The 18,600-nt window shown below is 33.9% G+C and overlaps 1 protein-coding gene across 1 annotated transcript in view; it reads right to left on the bottom strand.

The window, feature by feature from the left end:
• DPY19L2 (dpy-19 like 2) overlaps positions 1 to 18,600 on the bottom strand; it is a 61,907-nt gene that overhangs the window by 16,794 nt on the left and 26,513 nt on the right. Inside the window, exons 12-17 of the mRNA XM_033088292.1 lie at positions 15,465 to 15,524; positions 11,294 to 11,374; positions 9,159 to 9,260; positions 7,665 to 7,736; positions 6,124 to 6,170; positions 1,682 to 1,706 (exon numbers count right to left, since the gene is read on the bottom strand). Of these exons, the coding sequence (XP_032944183.1) occupies positions 1,682 to 1,706; positions 6,124 to 6,170; positions 7,665 to 7,736; positions 9,159 to 9,260; positions 11,294 to 11,374; positions 15,465 to 15,524 (387 nt within the window). The remainder of the gene's footprint in view (positions 1 to 1,681; positions 1,707 to 6,123; positions 6,171 to 7,664; positions 7,737 to 9,158; positions 9,261 to 11,293; positions 11,375 to 15,464; positions 15,525 to 18,600) is intronic.

Genomic DNA, 18,600 nt, shown 5'->3' with positions numbered 1-18,600 from the left:
CAGTAGCACAATGTGAGAAAGGCAGGCAGAGAATTAAGGAATACTGTGTTTCTAAAAAGAGGGAGGTTTAGATACTGCGTGATAAAATAGAAAGTATGACTGAGCACTAACGCCACGGTAAGTAAAACGGTAAGTAAAACGGGGTAATGTGACATGGCCTGTTGACATAACAGCAGGTCCCATTAGGTGGCAGTAGAGTGAATGGCCCACAGCATGGATTCTGCGGCCACACTGCCTGGACTCCTAGTCTTTGGCTCCACGAAGCTGGTCCCTTTCGCTTTGTGTCCTTAGGCAAGTTACTTAACCTCTCTAAGCCACAAGGTTTTTCATCTGTGAAATATAAATAATAATAGCATTGACCTAAATGGGTAGTTGTGAGAATGCAATGATGAATATACAGAAATTGGTTACAAAAAATACCCTGTAAATAGGAAGCAGTAAGTGCCAACGCTTACTTTGAAAGCCTTGGAAATAGACTGCTTGGGTTCAAATGCAAGCTTTACCACAAATTAGCTGTGAGACGTTACGAAGGGACTTAAGTGCTCTAGGCGTCTACTTCTTGGCAGAGACACCTTTGCTCTTCTTCCTGGGCACAAGCTAGATTCGGTCTCCCAGCCTGCCTGTAGTCATACATAGCCCTGTGCCTGCGTTCTGCCGTGGGCAGGAAGGGACCTGCACCCTTCCTGGGCCCAGCCCTTGCAGAGCCTCCAGGGCACCATCTTCACGTTCTCCCTCCTTTGTGGGAGGCTGACGCAGACAAGCACACCAACTGTGGAAGCCACATGCTGAAGGAGGCAGGGCCCACGTACAGGGAGTCTTGGTCTCACCTCGCGGCTTGTTGGAGAGCCACCTGCTAATCAGGGAGTCCTGCTTTTAACTTTATGTGAGCAAAGAATTAAACTTCTACTAAGTCAAGTCATTGAAATGTGAGTGTTTACTTATCTCTGTAACAGGTACTATCACCCAATTAACGTAACTGTCTTATTTGCCAAATGGGGATACTATTGATATGAGAATTGAACAGCACAGTACCTGGCACATAGTAACTATTCAGAAAATATTAGTTATCATCACAAGCTATTCCCACTAAGTTCAAATTTAGTTGCCCTCTCTTTTGAGTAACACCTTAAGACGTAGAGGTCTATTACTTAGGACACCACATTTCCAGCCACGTTGTTATTTTCCTTTATACACCCCCAAATAATTCAGCACCATGTACAAGGCTGCCTTCCTTGCTTCATATCCCCATTGACAATTTATGCGTACCTGAGGGCAGGAACACCGCTTACCATCTTTTGTGTCCTGTAACACAGCTAAGCTTGTTAACTGACTGGCCACCAGTCACGGGGCCCCACGCACCTGCCCTGAGGGGCTGTGGCTGACAAGCTTAGTGGGCTAGAAATGGACTGTTATTGTTGAACGAACGAAAGAGCACATGAATGAAGGTAATTTAATTTAATTATGCTCCCTGGTAATAAATCAGCCTTCTGGCTGTCAAATCCTTACTACTGTTCACAACAGAGCAGAATAAACTGTGAACAAGCTCAGCAGAAATTGACCACCACGGCTGACCCACTCCAGCACTGCCGACGGGGCTCAGCAGCAGGTTATACCTTTGTGAATTATCCTTAAATTAGAAGTTAGTGTACAAATCTCCCAGAGATTAAGATGAGAGCTTTACCTCACCATGTTCAAGGAGCTGTTTTCTGGAATAAATAAATAAATAATTCCTGTTTAATAAATGTCCATTATAATACAATTACATAAAAATAAACTTTATTTCTTCTTAGATTTAAAAATTTTGATTGGCTCTAAACTACTCAGGACCATAAATAAAAATACTAGATGACATCATTAAAAATTATAGCAATTTAAAAGTCATTTATAGTCATCCCACTTAAGGTGTATAAAAAAACTGGTTTTGGTTAAGATACAATAGGTTTCACTGATTCCTGGAGACTGTACCTCTGAAAAAAATAAATGAATAAAAAAATCTATTATTCAGCCATGTACAGTATATACAATACTTTAAAAAGCACTGCTGGACTTTTGAGTTGTTTTCATTTTTCACAATTATAAATAACGTCCTTATACATAAAACTGTCAGCATCTCTGAGTATTTCCTCAGGATAAATTTCTAGAAGAAAAGTTACTGGGTAAAACACACAAATATTTTAGTTCCAGAAAAACTAACAAATTTACTACATTTTTATGGCACATTTACTGTGTTCTAGGTACTCTGCAGTGAACACAGAGTGAACATTATTGATACCGTTTTTCTCCTCACAGAGTTTATATTAGGTTCATATAAGAGTATAAGACTGCCTATTTTAATGTCCCATTGAAAAAACTAGATACTTTAGTTTTTTATACAAAGGCTTTACAGGATGCAGAGGCCTTCTAACATCGATTTTGGGGTTGGAAAGATAAGTAAGACAGTAAGAAGTTCAAGGACACACACAGATCTAGATTTAAAAACAAAACAAAAACAAAAACAAGGGTAGTCAGGGGAAGGCCTCTCCAGCTAGCAGTGAAATCACCAAATTACTTTGTCTCCTTCACAGTTCTTTCCTGACTTACAGAGTCAAGGTTGCGGGGAGGGGTGGATGGGTTCTCATTGGTCCTGAAATCTGCCAGTCACAACAGAATTCTTGTAGGAAGTTGTTGCATGCAAGAGAGAGGCCCAGTAGGTAAGTAATTATGATATTATAACTATGAATTATAATTATCCATAATTATAATTATGAATCACCAAGGACCCTAACAATAACTACTGATACAAATAAATCTAGTAGCTAATTTAAAATATGAATATACAACTGAATCATGAGGCACAAATAGAATGAAAGAGAAAGACAAGATGAATAAGCAAATGAACTGACCTCTCAAGAAACAGAGTTATTGCAAGAAATAAGAGAGAATTAAATGAAAATTCCAATTACTATCTTCAGAGTAGTTTAAAAGGCTATTGCATCCACACAATTATTACAAGCTGTCAGAAGTTCCAAGAACTTTACATGCATTAATTTTTCTATACATAGAGTAACTCTGTGAGGTTAAGGTCATTATTTCCATTTTAGGGAAACTGGGGCACAGAGGGATTACATGACTTGCCCACACTGATAAGTAAAGATATACCATACTACTGGATTGGAGAATCAATTATAGAAAGATTCAATTCTCTTTGAATTAATCTAAAGCTATTTCAATAGTGTCTGGTGGGTGCCTGGGGGATTCTAGACACATTTATTTCAAAGTTTACCTGGAAAAGAAAATGTGAAAAACAATAACAATAAAGAAGAAATTGTGTTGTTCTGACTCAGAAACAAGCACATAGTTCAATATAAGAAGAATTTAAAACAGAATCAAGTACATACGAGAATTTATTAGCATGTGATTAAAACTGATATTCCAAATGACTGGAGAAAAGATAGATTACCCAGAATTGTGTTGGGACAATACCTCTCTTGAGGGGGAAAAGGTAGATCCCAATATTTCAACACTACAAAATGAATGCAAGATTGATTAATGATCTACATGCAAAATAGAAAATCATGGAGAATGTCAGCAAGACAGTGGAGCAGGAGAGAGCAGCCTTGGTCCCTTCAAAAAGAAACAACAACTAGACAGCCATCCACAAAGGAGAACTGTTCAGAAGAGCTTACGAGTGAAATTATGAACCTATAGCAACACAGTGGAGCAAAAAATGGAGAAGAGCTGCACTGAAAGAATCGCTACGGAGATCAGCTCAGCTGACACTGGAGACAGCTAGAAACAAAGAGGGGCAAGAGCCATGGGTTTCAGCCATGGGTTTGAGCCACCGGGGTCCCCAGAGGCCTGCTCTGTGAGGACCCCAGTAGCTTTTGTCAGTGGAGACCTCAATGGCCCCCACAACAGCCATGGACTCCCTGCAGCTTTCACAGCAGAGGAGCCCACAGTGTTCGTTGGCACCGATCCCAGCAGCCTGCTGTGCAGAAGGCACTGGCTGGCAGCTTTTTCCACTGAGATAACCAACAGTCATTGCTGCTGCAGACACCCAGAGGAAGAGGTGATGGCTCTGTCAAGTTAAGACTAAAAGAAACATGAAAACTCAAGAAAATATACGCAACCAAAGCAATGCAGTAATTTTCCAGCAACTGACCCAATAGAAATGAAAGTCTATGAATTTCTAGACAAAGAAAATTATGAAAGAAATTATGGGGAAATATTTTAATGATTTTTGATGTGGGGAAATGTTTCTTAGCAACAAATGAACACAGAAAACATATAGTTGCGACTGTATAAAGATTTTAAATTTCCGTAAAGCAAAGATCATTGATAAACTATAAACTGATATCCTGGAAGAAACTACACTGTACATATAATAAACAAAAGATTATTATCTGTAATATATCAATTTTCAAATGGTCAAGAAGCAATATAAATAGAGGACATATGGAAAGTCATAAAAGTTCCCTGGTAAAGACTTATAAGATGAGTTACTTTCCTTCAACCTATCAGATATGAAAAGCACATGTGACAACAATGGCATTCACGAGATTCAGGGAAATGGGCGTTCTCCACTCTCATCACTGCAAGTTCTCAGTATTGATCAAATTATACAATATTCATACCTTACGATCCACCCATTCCAAATATTCTAAATACTAAAAGAGTATGCAAAGATACACGTATGAAGATATTCATTATTCATAGCAACGGATGTTACAACAGAAAGATAAATATAATCTGAATGTCTACTGATGTGGGATGAATGGCTAAGTACACGCTAGTCATTCATGATGAATCCTAAAATGTGGAGACCATTACAAAGTTTGACAAAGATTTAGGCAGATGCCCAAGACACACCGCTAAACCAAAATAAGAAGTTACAGAATAATAATACTATGATTCCACTTAAAAAAATACTGTGTTTTTGTATGCGTTTTGTAGAAGGATACATAGAAAGCCTTTACAATCAACACCAATGAATACAGGAGTACATCTAAGAGAGGGGAACATTCTCTTTTCTTGATCTACTATTTTGTCTGAATACATTATAATGAGGTACTATTTTTGTGATTTAAAGGGTCACCCTGATGCCTCCCCAGCCCACCCCCCCACACAGGGCTGTCACTTTTGGATATTATTTCATCACTAAGAAAGATATCCTTATTTGAGTATCTTCCACTCATTGACCTCTTCCACATAACACCCTCTCAAATATCTGAGGACAGCTTCCATGTACTACTCAAGATTCTATTTCCCATTTAAATATCCCAGGTCCCTTCATGCATTCCTTATAGTATTCAGGGCTCTATAACTCTTTTTAGAATGTCAAGAGCTCCATCTGAACAGAACAAAGTGGAGTGGGTCTATCAACTCTTTGGTTTGGAAACTATTTCAACAAATAAGATTCTACCATTTCAACAATATCATCCATAAAATATAAGCACGGGGTATGGGGTTAATGGAAACTCTCTGAACTATCTTCACAATTTTTCTGTAAATCTAAACCTGTCCTAAAAATATATTTCCTTAAACACAACAAATTTAATAACATATCTACAAATATAAAATGTATTCTGAGTTAACATTTTCTCAGAAGAAAGTTTTCTTTACAATTTACTTCTCATGTCCTGTAGCAGTGTGTGATTTATGTTGCATTTTTCTTGCGTATGTTTATGCCATAATCTTAGGGACTTTACTAAAACCACAAAAAATGTGGTATGACAAATAGTTGTAACAATAAATGTAGAAAAATGAGTATTTTATGAATATTCAGAAAAACAAATGATTATGCTTTCTCTGAAAGTTAAAAAAAAGAATCACTAAAGTAAAACTTTAGCTTATGTCTGTTTATTGACTTTAAATTCTAGTCATATATTAAAATTAAACTAAACCAATTTAAATTTTGAATTAATTCACAAGTATAAATGTCTCCAAAATAGGTCCAAATACATAAAAGAGATCTGTAAGAATAATACATTCAGTTTTTTCTTTTAGAAAACATCTAATTTCGGTTCATGTCTCCCTTCTTAATCATAATGCTGAAGTTTAATGTCCATTTGAAAAATTGATATTGTAGTAAGTTATTCAATAATTGAATATAATATGATTTAATAACAACTATGATATAATTACCTTAGATAAGTGTTTGTAGATAAGACACATAAAATATCACGGAAAGTCTGTGAATAGAATCAAATCAATGAAACTTTTCTAAGAAATTATGTGACACTTAAAATGCCCTGACTCATTAACATAAACACCCTCAGTAAAAAGAAGTATTTTCATTGTTAAAGTGAGTCCAAAAGAACAGTGTAGTCCCAGCTCTGCCCCAGGCAAATAATTTCTTGAAGTTATAACTTCCTCCAATTAAAAAAAAAAAAGTGTTGAAGTAAATCTTTAAGGTCCATTTCAGCTCTAAAATTCTAAAATTCTATCCACATATGTGGATAACTCCTTATTAGAGTTTAAGTTTATATTTTACTAGGAGGAGGGTGGACTGAAGGTTGGGGATTGGTTTCCACAAAGGGGCAGTGCCCTCCATGTATTTTCAGAGACTATTTTACCTGACTTAACCTCCCAAGTGAATGAGGAAACTAATACATACACTCTCTTTCTGTGTGTCTGTCTGTCTGTCTCTATCTCTATCTCTATGTCTATCTCTATCTACCTAGCTACACAGTCTCTATTCCCACTTCAAACTCCTGATTACTATAGAATTACTATGGCATATCTGCTTCCCTGATCTATCTCAGCCTGAAGTGACTGCTGCTACAGAAGGCATAAGAGCACTTAGCAAAATGTACCAGATGATGGTGAGGGTGGGAGACAGGGAGGCGTGAAGGGGAAAGTGGAAGCTAAAGTTGGTCAGAGAGGCTCTAGCAGCAATCCGATGCAACTTAAACTGGAAGATGAAAAAGTTACAGGGAACTTAAAATTTTGCACTCCTCATGATGTATGGTTTATACTCACAGGTAAACGTTGAAAAAATATATAGTGAAATTTAGACTCTAATTTCAAATGAAATCTAAGTTTAGAATTTTTAACTCTTCTCATTGATTTAAGAGCATCCTACATGGAAGATGCTCTCATTCAGATGACATGAATGAGATTCTAGACATTTAGGCAATAAAAACCCTATTGAGGGTATAGTTAATAGAATGTGTGCATTTATAGTTTAAAGTTCAACAGTGTCACAGGAAAATCATACAATATATGCCCTCCTTTCCTTGCCAGAAGTGATTTCACACAAGTGAAAATTTAAATGAACATCAGAAATGTCCTTGAGATGAAAAATAAACAACAACAGGACAAATAAAGACTGAGCGGTTTATATGGAAGCAGAAAGAATTTAAGCTTTAGTGGCTGCAGGGGTGGGTGCGTGGGTGTGCGTGTGCACACATGCACGTGCACCTGTGTGTTTGCACCTGCTATACACTTAGTTCTGGCCACATAGTGAGCAACTTTTACTTTTTTTTGAAAAAATAACTATATTTTCCAATGTGGCTTTCTTAAAGAAATCATGTAATACTAAAGAAAGATCTGAATAAACAAAATGTTTTAGGGAGGGGAAGAGTTCATCCTGAAAATAAGACAGAATTATGATGAGCTTTCAGCATTAATCTATTGTAAGTCCTTATCTTGAACCCAAAAGTTATAAAAATTTTTAACCATACCTTTTTAAAGATAAAATAAGTAATCACCATAACAACTGGAAGTAGTAATGTCTTTGTATATCTTAAGGGAGTCTGAAATAAAACAAATTATTCAAAATTTATTTGACTTTATTAAATTGTACATTAATGAGTAAAAATCCATGTCAAATTGAGTGTCATAACAAAATTTCTTTAAAAATATCTTTGTAATTAACAGAATATATATCAACCTTCATGTTCTTATACAAGAATCAAAATTATAAAAATAGTTACAGAAATTTATCAAAAGTTTTAATGACAAAACTATTAAACCAAAAATTAGCTAATTTAATCTTTTCTGGTTTTATCTTTCCTTTATTTGCATAATATTAAGTTGTATAACGTGTGTTTACTGATCACTGGACTGCAAAGTTCCATTATTTTCATTTGTGAAATTACAACTAACAAGGAAGAAAGGTAGCCTAAGTACTTACTGTAAGTATGAATAAGTATTGAAATAATATCGGCAGCTAAATAATTTTCATGACCTATTATTGTGACAGGGAGTGATTTACCATCATGTAACTACATTATACATTTCCTGAAGGCAGGAACTGAGTTATTTTCCTCGCTGTAGTTCTATAACAAACTGCCTCACCAGTAATTAGTGGCTGATGACAGTTTTTGAATGAATGTACAACTGGTTGGATACATGAGAGACTAATGTATGACTAGTAGTTAGTATGTTAAGTACTCTCTCTGGATTATCTCATTTAACCATCATCAATAACTCTTTAAGATAGGGGCCATTGTTTACTGATTTTACACATAAGAAAAGAGGTAAGGAAGGCCATATGGTTAGCAAACATTAGAGTAAAAAAATTATAGGGTAAGAAAGTTGGGTACCTCTCTTTTTTTGTTTGTTTTTTGCTTTGTAAGTTTAAAGTGCTTTATTATAAAAAATACAAGAAAATAAAAATATCACATGCTTATTATAGAAAAGATGGAAATACAGAAAATTATGAATAAAATTAAAATCTGTTATCCCAAATTTAAAGCATAGCCTTACCTTTCAGTTGCTTTGTTATGCAAACATAATACATTTTTTTAAATTAGTTTCAAGTGTACAAACAATGTAATAGACATTTACACCTTTCACAAAGTGATAACTCCCCTGTCCTAACCTACTACCCTTACGATTCCATTGACTCTGTTCCCTATGCTGTACTCCACATCCTGTGACTATATATACGTTAAATTAAAGTTGACATTCGTTGTTATTCAGCTTCAGCCTCAGCTGTACAGCGCAATGATGAGGTATCTACACCATCCCTGAAGTGATCTCCATCGGATACCCTACAAAATCTTTACAACATTATTGATTATATTCCCCAAACTGTTTTTCATATCCCCGTGGCAATCTTCGTGGCAATCCCCGTGGTTCTAAATGTGAATTTTGAGTTTCAGATTCAAAGGAAAACTTAAGAGCAAAAAACCCATCATACCTGTAGAGAAGGAAAAAAACAAAAAACATACCGCATTTTCCATGAAGTCAAATTCAGGTGCACAGGTATAAATTAAGGTATCAAAATCTGTAAACCTTAAAATCCTGGCTGCTATAAGGTCACTCAGGCGAATCTGAAAGAAAATAGAGTAAAACAAATTAAAATTATACAAATAGTTTTAGTTAATAACAACTGATTTGATGTAACAGTAATAAAGTCCACAAGACAGATAAATCCAAGCTTCGTGGATGCCCCTCAAAGGAAAAAAAAGATAAATAATACATGCTATGTGCTGAGTAAAGAAAAACATGAAAACAAAGAGAAATATCAAGAGCAATGAAAAGTTGAAAGCGGTCAGATAAAACAGAGGTGGTGGTAATGTTAACGGTGAGCTAAAATCAGCATTTGCTGGGCAGACACCACCACGCAGTTAATCATGAGTTTTATACTCAGATCATTTGTCAAGAAAAAACATTCATGTTAAGCCCTTTTACCAGTTCATTGTAAATCACGAACAGATTTTCTATGCGTTGTCATTTTCAAAAAGCCTCATTCGGTGACTAAATTTTTGGTGCGCCTTGAATTTTTCAGACATGCATTCAAGCAATTAAATATGAGAGCTACTCTTCATAAGAATTACAACTATACATACTACTTTGATATAGTTACTTGATCTCCAGTGCCTTTAAAACAAACACTACCAAACAAACCCAATGTAGAACTTGTATTTTCTACTGATTATTACTTACTGTCGGTGAGACAATTATTTTTCCATTGCATTCTCAGAAGGCCAGAAAAAAGAAAAATATTTGGTATATAAAAACCTCAATTCAAAAAATTTTACATGGATAGAAATTATTTTATATCATCCTTATATAATTATCTGTGGTTTTCCTTTTAGTCATGGTTCTCATTATCTACCAGTACCAAGGATAATTTAGAGTTTCCTTTATTTTTCTAATTCAGAGTTGGCCTAGTGACTAATAATAATTTTAAAACACTTTAGTTTCAAGTCTTTCTCATAGCTGTAACATAGAGAAAGTCACTTAAAAGTACCAAGGAGGTGTGTGTGTGTGTGTGTGTGTGTGTGTGTGCTTAAAATTCATAAGAGATGGTTTACAATATAAATCAAGAAAAGAAAGAAAATAATAGACCAACTTAGTAGATAGATAAATAGCTTAGGAGGCCTAAATAAAGTTGATCATAAAATATATACTCCCTAAAAAGGGAAAGAAAAAGAAAATGTATCAAACATACCAGAGAACAGCAACAAATAAACATAATAAACCACTATGCAAAGCTAGCAATAATTAGCAAATTAATCTTTTATATTTTAAAGTTTTATTTAATATGAACATGTATACAAAGTCAACTCTATTGGATAGTGATAGCACGTGAATTTTTAGAGAGTAAGTACTATAATCCCTTGTTAAAGCTAAAGTAATTTCAGCATTAGAGTCCCAATTGGATAGTACTAGATAAGGTAAATTTCAGAGTGTTATTGTACAATACACTCATATATGCTCATATCCATACACAAAGTGCTAAAAATCAGAAGAAAATTCCTACATTGTTTTCTATTCCCTAATTTATTAAGTAGGTAATTATGTTTGAAAAAGACCATTATTTAAGGCATTAGCCTTATAACAAAAAGACCCCACACGTGAGGGACAAGTGGTCCATATTATTTTCTAGAAAATAAAAAGATAGAGAACTTTTAACATTCTCTTTTTACAAGAAAAATCTTTAATATCAAATCACACCTTAATTGTAGTCCATAATTATAAATAAATAAAACTATATTGAGATTTGAAGTTTTATATTTCAAAGCTGAGTAGACTGCTCATATGTTAACATTTGCAATAAATAAGTAACATTATTTAAACAAATGATTACTTGTGTTTTAACTGAAATATAAACAAATACCTACTTAACATATTATTAATTTTTTCCTAGAAGGCTCAGTCAGTGCTCACTGGTACATTGCTTCTTCGTGAGTTGTAAAGGTCATTGAACTGCAAGATTGTAGTATTGACTCTGCCAATAACTAGGTTGGGGACCTTGAAGAAGGCGAATTAACCTCAGAGGCAAAAATAGGTGGTTTCAAAGTTTTCATTCAGGTACATATTTATAGAAATTTTACAGTTTTAACTAGAAAGTACTTACATGGTCTGAAACGCCTAAGATTTTAGATGTCAGAAATTTCAAAATGATTGTTCCACAAAACCAACCACAACCTTGAATTAGCTAAAAAATAAATAAAATAAATAGAAGTCAGGTACTAAAAATTACCCAGTTAAAATATTCAATTGTATCAATAAATGGCATAGAAAAATTTTAATCATGTGAGGTGTATTAGTGATGAGGTCTAAAAAAGGATGTTCCTACAGAAAATTGAATGCAGTTAACACATGTGTGGCCCCCATAGTTTCAAATGGGAAGTTGTCTGTAACTCAGTTTTACCCTGTATGTAATGCATCATTTATTTCTCTCTGCTTGCTTTCAAAATTCTTTTTTCTTTAGTTTTCAGAAGCTTATGAGGTGTCTTGGCATGGATTTTGTTGGGTTTATCCTCCTTAGGATTCACTCAGTTTCTGGAGTCTGTAGATTTATGTCTTTTACCGAATTTAAGAAGTTTTCAGCCATTACTTCTTCAAATCCTCTTTCAGTCCCACTCTCTTTTTCTTCTCCTTGTGGAACTTCAACGGTACAAATATTAGATCTTTTGTTATTGTCCCACAAGTCACTGAGCCACTATGATTTTTTTTCCAATCTATTTTTCCTCTGTTATTTAAATTGGGTAATTTCTATAGTTCTATCTTCCTATAGCACTGTATTGGAATTGGAGGTATAGTTATGAAATTATCTCATACATACAGATTTCATACATATAGATACATACACACACGAGTACACATACAGATACATACAATGAAAGGGTCCTAAAGAAAGGACAGACTGGTAGCAATGAGAACACTCAGCACTCAGATCTTGCTTTCTAAATACCATTCTACACTAAAAGAATTACCCAGTTGTGGGTAATTACCCACAACTAAAAGAAACTAGGGATCCCCTGAAAAGGCTGATTCCAGAGCTGGGACAAGGAAAATAAAAGATGAGTCTGCAGCATCTTGTTGGGCCGTAATGTAGGGAAGTGCATAAATAATTATGAAGACAGATCAAACGGGAAAAAAATCTAGCTTGAAAAGATTCACTATAGCCAAGTCTAAAACTGATATTTATGTATGATGTGAGTTCTCCCATATATATAACAACTTATTCCAGCATCATTCATTGAAAAGTGACCTGCAAGATAATCTTGCTATGATTACTTTGAATCTAAACATCAACTAGAGAGAACTGACATTAGAGTCTTCCTAGGCATAAACATATTTTTCCATTTATTTTGATATTATTTACATCTCAACAATTTAAAAATAATTTTCCCAAGCAAATATTGTATGTATTTTTTTAGATTTATTTAGATACTATGTATTTTTTCTTCCTAATATACATGGCTAATTTTTAAATATATGTTTTCTGTTTGCTGCCAGAGAATAGAAATATAACTGACTTTTGAATATTAATCTTATATCTAGTGATATTATTGAATTCTTATAATTTCTATTAATTTGCCCGAAAATTATTTTATTTTCTATGTAAATAATGTATTTTAGTGAATTTTGATTCTTCCTTTCCATTCATTTCCTTCCTAATTTCTGTTATTTACTTTCTTGATTTATTGTGATAGCTTGGACCTTTAATAAAATGTGAAAAAAACATATTTATCTTGATATTTATTTTAAATGGAACACTTCAAATACCTGACCTGTTAAGACCAATGAATGCTGAAGAATTTTATTGGGTTAAGAAAACTCCCTGCTATTTCTACTGTACTTGGAGTTTTTGTCAGAACTGGGAGATGAGTTTTATCAAATTCATTTTCTGTATCTAATGTGATTATCATAAAGTATTTTTCTCCTTTAATCTGTTAGTGTGATAATGTATATTAATGTATTTTCCAGAAACATCTTTGCATTCCTGGAATGGATCCAATTTGATGAGAGAGAGAGAGAGAGAGAGAGAGAGAGAGAGAGAGTGTGTGTGTGTGTGTGTGTGTGTGTGTGTGTGTGTGTGTGTGTGTGTGGTGGCTATTCCTGAGTTGCTCCTTTTTTCTTTTACATTTTTATATCCATAAAGTGTTTTTAAACTAGGTAGAATTTTAAACCTATGTTCGTGAGTAAGAATAGCCTTCCTCACACTGTCCTTGCCTGATGTTAGTATTGAGCTTTAAGTTACCAATGAGGTTCTGTTTCCCTTCTAGTAAGGATTCTCATCTCTCATGATACACACAGTTCCCTTTGGTGTGTCTGAGTAAATTTCAGCATTAGCTCAGTTCATTAATTACCTTGCAATTAAAAATTCAAATCTCTCATTAAATATTGAATTTGCTCCTATTGAAGAAAACTATAAAGTAAATTTCATTTAGGTTAAAAGCACCTTGTTCAAGTTTTATGTTGTACATATCTTTGCTAAAGATATGTGGAAGCTAAAAATAGAGATGATTTAATACCTAGGAAGACAAAAAAAGAAAAAAAAAAAAAGAATCTTTCTTCCAACTTACCACATGATGGTCAAGAATATTAAAAACAGACTTTGATCAATCATAAGTGACAATTTTTATGTATTGTTTTACTGCCATTCAATATAAAAAAGCACTTCCTTGTTTTCAAATTTTCCAATTATGACAGACTAAGATATGCAATATAATCTTTATCCCACTACCATGAAAAAATTACTTGGTGAAATAAAAGGTGTTTTGTTTGTTTTTTTTTGTAAGAAAAAAAAAACATTAGTTCACAAAAAGCATTGCTTTTCCTTTTTGACTGTCTTGTGTTTAAAAAAAAAAAAAAAAAAGCAGCTATAAAAAGCCAGAATATCTTTTGTGTTGTTTGTTTAGATGACTACCATGATTTGTCACTTCTTTTTGCAAGAGACTGACTATATCAATTATATCAGTTTCAAAATACAAATATAATCTGAACAGTCATTGTATCTCAACTTTTCCCTCCTTAGAATTTTGTTTCTTTGAAATTGAGTTGAAAACTTAGGTTAACTCTTATTTTTTCCAGTCTAAAACTGAAAATAGTTAACACAGTAAATTTTCCTTTGAGCACAGTGTTGACAGAATTTCCTAAATGTCCATGGACTCTGTTCTATTTGTTGTCATTTTTCGATAGTTTGTAATTGAAATTTTGACTTTCTTTTGAGTTCAGTTATTAAAGAAAAATCTTTGACTTTTCCATTGATTTCTTGGTTTAATCTTTAAGAAAACAACCATTATCATTTTTTCTGAAGTAAAATACACGTGTGTGTGTGTGTGTGTGTGTGTGTATTAGATGTGTGTATACATATATGTGTGTGTGTGTGTATATATATATGTATATATACATACACACATACATACTTACATGAAGGGTCATGTCATCCAATAACTTAACGTACAGATATTTCTACATTTTCACCATAGGAATGGGAGAATACTTCAAGCAATGAGAAACTGGCAATTAATTCCTTTTTTCACTAGCATTCTGAGTAGAAACCTACTTACCAAAATTTTTCCCATTTTACCCTATCAATGTATAATATGTAATCACATAGTTATTCAATATGGCATGTTTTATTTTTTAATAGATTTATATCAAAGACCCAGAGAAAAAGAAGGAATGTCATCTGCTGATAATATGATACTTAGTAATTGCAGTACCTACCTAATAATATACTTATTTTACTTAGAAACAAAACACACAAACATAGAGGTAACATGGGCCATCCATTTGTATATTTGGGAAGAAGTCAAACAAAGATTAGGTAGTGTTTAAGTTGAAACAAGAAGAGGCTAGGAGATTGTAGGGAAAATGTTAGAAGGACAAAAATACTAGAGCCTAAAGTTGGAAGCAGAAGGGAAGGTAGATATTGGACAGATGTAGAGAAAAGAAAAAGGGAAAGTGGGGACAGAACTACAAACTCAGTTATTTTGAAGAGAAGATTAGTAAACCTAAAGAGAGAAACTCCAGGCAAATAGAAAGAAATTTTAAAAGCAAGGTATTAGGGGTATAGCAGAATGAAAAGTAAAGAAAGGACTGAAGGTGGTACTGAAATAGATGACTGAATTTCTTAAAAATGACTTGTAGATGTTACTAAAGACTATTTCCCACCTAAGCAAGTAGCTATTTATAAAATCTTTAACTCTAAATCATTCTATTTTGAAGTATATCATCTTACTCAGTTTATAAAAATAGTCTGAAGAAATTGCACTAACAATGTTGAATCTTACCCAAAAGTTGAGTTCAGAAACTCCCAATCTTTGAATTTTATTTCTCTTTAGAATTATCACCTAAAATGCATATGATACAAAATAAAACAAATAAAATTAATATTTATATGTTATATGAATTACATTTTTCAAAAATTGCACAGCCACCCCCTTCCATCTTGGCTATCGCCAGCCATTTTCCTTCTCAATCGTTAATTTTTCAAATTTTGAACATGGCAAAATTTCCTTGGGGTGAGAGTTAAATGCTTTGTGTGCTAAAAAGTTGCCTCTAGAATCAAGTTAATTCTTCACTGAGTTACATGGGATGATTTTTATGCAGGGCAACTCCTCTGAGGAGGCACGTGGTGTGTGGGTAGTGTATCCATGTAAGTGCTTATGTAAGTAACCCAGCCAAATCAGTGGTCTAAATTAACACGAAAATCCTTCTTCTCTAAACTCCCAAATAAAATATTTTAAAATGTTTTTTAAAAGGCCTAACTGAACTTTAAGAAATAAAAGGAACGTTGCAGATGCCAGAGAAAAGAAGGTGATTTAAAAAAAACTAAAGTATTAACTAGGAGGGAAACTATGGCAGTCTTTAAGGAGGACTGTAGAAAGAGGTTACAACTATGTGTTAGTATGAAAATGGAGGGCAACAGAAGAGGGCTTGGAATTATGAAAGGTAAGAAATTGGAACTGAGTCTCATGTATAAAACCAAGGTCCTCAAAAACCATACCCTCAGTGCTATCAACAGAATGTTTATGTCCCCTACCAAATTCATGTGTTGAAACCTTACTCTGCAATGTGACATATTAGAGGTGAAAAGTTTAGGAGGTAGTTAGATCCCGAATGAATAGGATTACTGCCCTTATAAGGAAAGACCTGAGAGAGAATTGCTCTCTCCACCATGTGAGGATACAACAAAAGCATCCGTCTACAAATCTTCTAAGAAGAGAGCCTTTACCAAGAATCAAATAGGCTGGCACCTAGATCTTGGACTTACCAGCTTCTAGAAATTTGAGAAATAAGCCAACCAGTCTATGATAGCTTTGTTACAGCAGCACCTCTAGCTACCATTTCAGTGCCCTTCATTTGTGTAGAGCCTTACTGACATCTAATATTACATCCCTTCCATCTGAAGGACTGCCTTTAACATTTCTTTCAGTGCAAATCTGGTCATGAAGTATTTATTTTGCCTTCATTTTTGAAACATATGTTTGCTAGGTACAGAATTATAGATTGACAGTACTTTTTTTAAAAGGATTTTTAAAGATGTTGTTTAACTGCCTTGTTGCTTGCATTTTTTTCTTATGAAAAATATCTACTGATAGCCTTACCCTTTGTTCTTCTATATTTAACATGTCTTATTTCTTTGGCTGTTCTTAAGATCATCTCTTTATCACTGATTTTGAGTAATCTGGTTATAAGTGCCTTACTATACCTGTCTTAATTTGAGATTCATTGAAATTCTTCATTTCGGAGTTAATAATTTTTATCAAATTAAAAAAAATTTCTGGCCATTATTTTTTCAAATATTTTTCTACCCCCTCCCAGCTCCCCTAATTTGATATGTACTTTACTTTTCCTCTATGAACTTTAAATGAGTGACTGGAATATCACCATTTTGCCTCCCTATTGAATTTATGGATCGGGCACTAAGAATTGATGGCTGCTATCATAAAAAGAGAAGCACCAGACATTATGTGCCACCTGATGAAAGAACAATACTATAATAAAGGGATCAAACCTAAACCTGTCCAGGTTTTAGATCCAATTATTAATATAAATGAAGAAGAAAAAAGATTTAAAACTACACCATGAGGATTCAAAGAGCAAAATCTGGACCATATAACCCTCAACATATTTGATTACCTAGACTCTTCAACAAATGTATTTCCAGGGAATGAAAATAGGCAGATATGTAAGAAACATACAGCTGAAAATAGAAAGGTAAGTAATTAAACTATAAAGGAAAGCTAGGAGTGATTACCATAGTCAAGATGGTCATCACTGTTTTAGAGCAGTGCAAGGGGTTATAATTAGGGCAGACTGGTTGGGAAAGTTCTGATTTTGACTTGATAGTAGTTTAAGTATATTTGTCAAATAACAGTCCCTTAATCAGTACTAGTCAGTACTGTCAGTATGTAAAATATTTTTTTATGCAGGTTTCTATATCTGTTCATATTTCAAAACAAACAGTTTTCTTAAAAAGAGGTGGGTGAGCACACTATTACAAGTTCTCTACCTTATAATACTGAAAAAGTTTGAAAAAAATATTGGAAAGAAAAAACCCCAGGTCATGGGGGAGAGAAAGAGAAGTGATTACTTATTGTGAGGCAGAAAAACAAAAGGTGTGGGGAGCAAAAATGTTAAAACACAAGGGCAATCCCAAAAGATTCAATCAATGCACCACACATTGAAAAAGTGCTATATTTTGGTATTACTGTGGTTGGTGTCATTTCTAATCATCGTGGAAAGAGAATACCCCAGGAACATTCCATTATAGGTTTTGGCTTATGAATATCGTAAGTGTGACTACAAAGCAATAAAACTGATTTACTGAACCACCGTTCCAACTGTATATCCAAATGAGTATTATTCAATGAAAATAAGTCACATGAGGAGACTATACACTTATTCCAATTATGTTGCCATTGCTTAGAGCAGTTTGGAACTCCTTTTCCTAAACTACTTTTAAAGATAATTTAGTTACAGGTGCAAGTAAGTAGATCTTATTACTTTAATGTCACACCATATTTTGATCAAGATCTATATTACCCAGCCCAATCTCCTGCCTTACTCACAAGACTTTGGTCGTTTCCAAAAATCAAATCCACCCTTGGAAGATAAAGATTTGCCTCCATTGAGGATATTGAAAAGAATGTGCCAGTTTGTAAAGGCAATTCAGAGGCATTCCAAAACGTTTTGAGCAGGGGCAGTATCACTGCAATAAGTATTTAGCCTACTGAAGTGACTTAGAAAGAAAGAATTAATTTTTATCATAAATTATGGCATATTTTAAAAGTAAGTCTTCTTACATTATGACTGTTTTTTTAAAATATTTACTTGGGCATTGCCTTAAAAAGGTAAACTTTATACCATGTTGTTTTTCAAGGATGAGATAGAGAATAGGCGTTATTCGGGAAAAACTTATTC

This window comes from Rhinolophus ferrumequinum, chromosome 20 (genome assembly GCF_004115265.2).
Source record: "Rhinolophus ferrumequinum isolate MPI-CBG mRhiFer1 chromosome 20, mRhiFer1_v1.p, whole genome shotgun sequence".
NCBI classification, from domain to species: domain Eukaryota; kingdom Metazoa; phylum Chordata; class Mammalia; order Chiroptera; family Rhinolophidae; genus Rhinolophus; species Rhinolophus ferrumequinum.
This window is presented reverse-complemented; position numbering and strand designations above follow the sequence as displayed.